The sequence below is a fragment of the Penaeus chinensis genome, chromosome 21 (assembly GCF_019202785.1).
Source record: "Penaeus chinensis breed Huanghai No. 1 chromosome 21, ASM1920278v2, whole genome shotgun sequence".
NCBI classification, from domain to species: domain Eukaryota; kingdom Metazoa; phylum Arthropoda; class Malacostraca; order Decapoda; family Penaeidae; genus Penaeus; species Penaeus chinensis.
In genome coordinates this window covers 18345260-18348051 of record NC_061839.1, presented here as the reverse complement: position 1 = coordinate 18348051, position 2792 = coordinate 18345260, and the positions used below count along the sequence as shown (strand labels likewise).

At 44.3% G+C, this 2792-nt stretch overlaps 1 protein-coding gene across 2 annotated transcripts in view; it reads left to right on the top strand.

The window, feature by feature from the left end:
- Positions 1-1603, top strand: part of LOC125036723 (major facilitator superfamily domain-containing protein 12-like) — a 47854-nt gene extending 46251 nt beyond the window's left edge. For both annotated transcript variants that reach the window (XM_047629558.1, XM_047629560.1), the window contains exons 8-10: positions 1-59; positions 273-379; positions 1060-1603. The exon at positions 1-59 is cut by the window's left edge and continues 216 nt beyond it. In XM_047629558.1, the coding sequence (XP_047485514.1) occupies positions 1-59; positions 273-379; positions 1060-1313 (420 nt within the window). In that variant the 3' untranslated portion in view covers positions 1314-1603. The remainder of the gene's footprint in view (positions 60-272; positions 380-1059) is intronic.
- Positions 1604-2792: the final 1189 nt, after the last annotated feature.

Sequence of the window (2792 nt, the reverse complement as noted above, 5' to 3'; positions counted from 1 at the left end):
GTCGACAAGTTCTCCAACGGCATCATAATCATGATTATCCAGGACTCCAACCCCGATGAGTGAGTGACGAAGGAGCGTTTTATTCCCGTCGAATTCCAGAGATAAACGTTACTTTCTCCCGATTTAGTTTCGTTCCTTTTCGTTTTCATCATTACCATCGTCGTCAATTTTAAATATACATATATATGTATATTTGTATATATATTTGTAATTAAGAATGTCAAAATATCACATTTCTCTCAATCACGTCTTTTTCCCTTCGCCCCCCGCAGGCCGTGGTACTACCGCAGTGTGATCACCTTTGCCTGCGGAGCGTCATGTATCCTGGGTCTCCTCGTCACCATTTCCCTCATCAACGTCAAAGTCGGCCGGAGACGAGGTATAGTGAAGTGAAATGAAGCATAACCACAGTAATACAAGTCTACTGTGACGTTTCGAGTTAGAGTAGATTGCCCATCATGTGGTAATATCGAAATGGATAGCCTTTAATTAAATTTGGATAAGAATGTGTAAAAAGAATTGCATCTTCTTCTTCCGTTTATCTGTTATAAATCTCTTTTCAAATTGACATCAAGGATTAATTTCGGTTTTGTCGTCTGAGTAAAAGGCTAGTCTGTATCGAAACGCCACTGTGAATTGCTACCTTTATCGTTTCGGTCGTTTCTCATTCCATCCTTCTTACTGGTATTTTGTTCGGCTTCATTTAGCAACGTTTTTCGTTTTTAAATTAGTTTTAAAGATGATGAACATGAATATCCGCATTCTAGTCATTCTTTGGTTGCTAGGATGCAGGTTTTCGGAAGTTCACGGAGTATGAGTTTTATGTTTGCAAAGAAGTGGATTTGTTTAGTGAATAATTAATGTTGTTAGGCTAAACAACCTATTCTTTGTTCCTTTATAGATATGGGCTCTGCATATTATGAACGATAGAAGTAAGGACTATTAAGCTTTGAAGGTTTAAATTTATTTTCCATTACTATTAAAACCCGGCTTACAAAAAGGACAAAGGTGAAAATCTATTTTTGTGGTGACCAATGACAGCATTGTTTCCCCCCGCAGGAGAATCGGTTGTCCTGGACATCCTAGAGGAGCCAGACGCGCCCGAAGAGGAGGGCGGAATCGACAACCCCGCGCTGACCATCATCTCCGACGGCAAGATCCCGATGGAAGTCAAGCCCAACGCGTGCCAACTCAGAGCCGAGGATAATCCCAGCATGTGTCAGCTCGGCTTGAGGGACGTCCCCGCTCTGTGCCCGAAAGGATCAGACAACTCCGAAAAGGCAGAAGGGCTAGAAACGAAACGCGACGGATAGATATATAGTTTGAAAAGAGCATTATGTGAAGTGCTAATGCAAACAGAGAAAAGACGTACAAGTGCATTAGTTATGATGACATTTCCAGTGAGGTGCGATCGCGTAATGCAGGTTAGGAGAAGGCGGTTGTATAATGGTCACGTATATGACGAAAAATACTATCGCTTTGATAAAATGGCAGAAAAAACAACCACACAGTTCAGGTTCATGAAAAGATGACAACAGTTTCGAAACCCTAAATCTCGGAACTGTTGCCTCTCTTTTCGCCCCTTGTGCTTAGATTTTTTTTTTTTTTCCCCGTATGGACCGGGGGTCAGATTGATATACCCGGCCGCGTGACCGGTGTTTCTACAACAAGGACACCGTGAAGTGCCTAGGATCTTGGTGAGGTGCTAGAAACTATCAGTTCGTACCAGCACCCGACCGAAAACGTGATTAAAATTGGAAAAGGGGGAAAAAAATACGTGAATCAGCAGCACATTTAAAGTCATGGATAGGTATTTTAAACCGTTGCGGCATTTGATAATTTTTTCTTCTCTATGTTATGTATGCCCTAGTGATTTGTTTAATTGTTTTCTAACATTAAAAGATCACCATTCTACAAACATACTTAAAGTTTTTTTAATTTACGTTGCCTCGAGAAAAGTGATTGGCTATGGTAAATAAACTCATTTTTTTATCATCTCACAGTACGGCCGGACATTATCAAAGACGGTTAAAGTAATTTCTCAACGACATTCTGTGTTGAAAATTGTTGATATTCCAATGTGGTAATTTCTTCCAGAGAGGGTGGAATTATGGTTACGCTTGTAAAATAAAGGAAACGCCGGGGCTTTCAAGAGTGGGTGGGCAGGGTATGGTTTTGGGGTTCCCGGGGCTGTGGTTTTTACTCTGTGCGGGTGGTGCGGGTCACTTAGCGTGGGCTGGGTGTGTTTGAGTGGGGGGAGGGGTGAGGGGGGTTGGGTTTGGGTGGGAGTTGGGTTTGGGGGGCGGGGGTTGAGGCTGAGGGGGGAGGGGATTTGTTCGCTTATGTGGGACGGGGGGAGGGAGACGGGGAAGGGAGAGGAGAGGAGAGGGAGAGAGGAGAGGAGAAGCGGCCGAGAGAGAGCAGAGCCAAGAGAGCCGCGAGAGAGAAGGGCGACATGCGACCCCGGGCGACGGCGCGCTCCGGGCGGAGCGACGGGAGCCCCACGGAAGCCCAGCCCGGCGCCGCTCCCTACCCACCCTCCCCCTCCCCTTCCCCTTCCCCTTTTCCCCCTCTCTTTTTTCTCTTCCCTTATTCCCTCCTCTCTCTCTTTTTCTTTCTTTCTTTTTCCTATCTTTTTCTTTCTTCTTCTTTCTTTTTTTTCTCTTCTCTTCTTTTCTCTCTCTTTTCTCTCTTTTTTTCTTTTTCCCCTCTTTTTATTTTCTTCTCTCTCTCTTTTCTTTTCTCTCTCTCTCCTCTTCTTCTTCCCCTTCTTCTCTTTTCTCCCTTCCCCT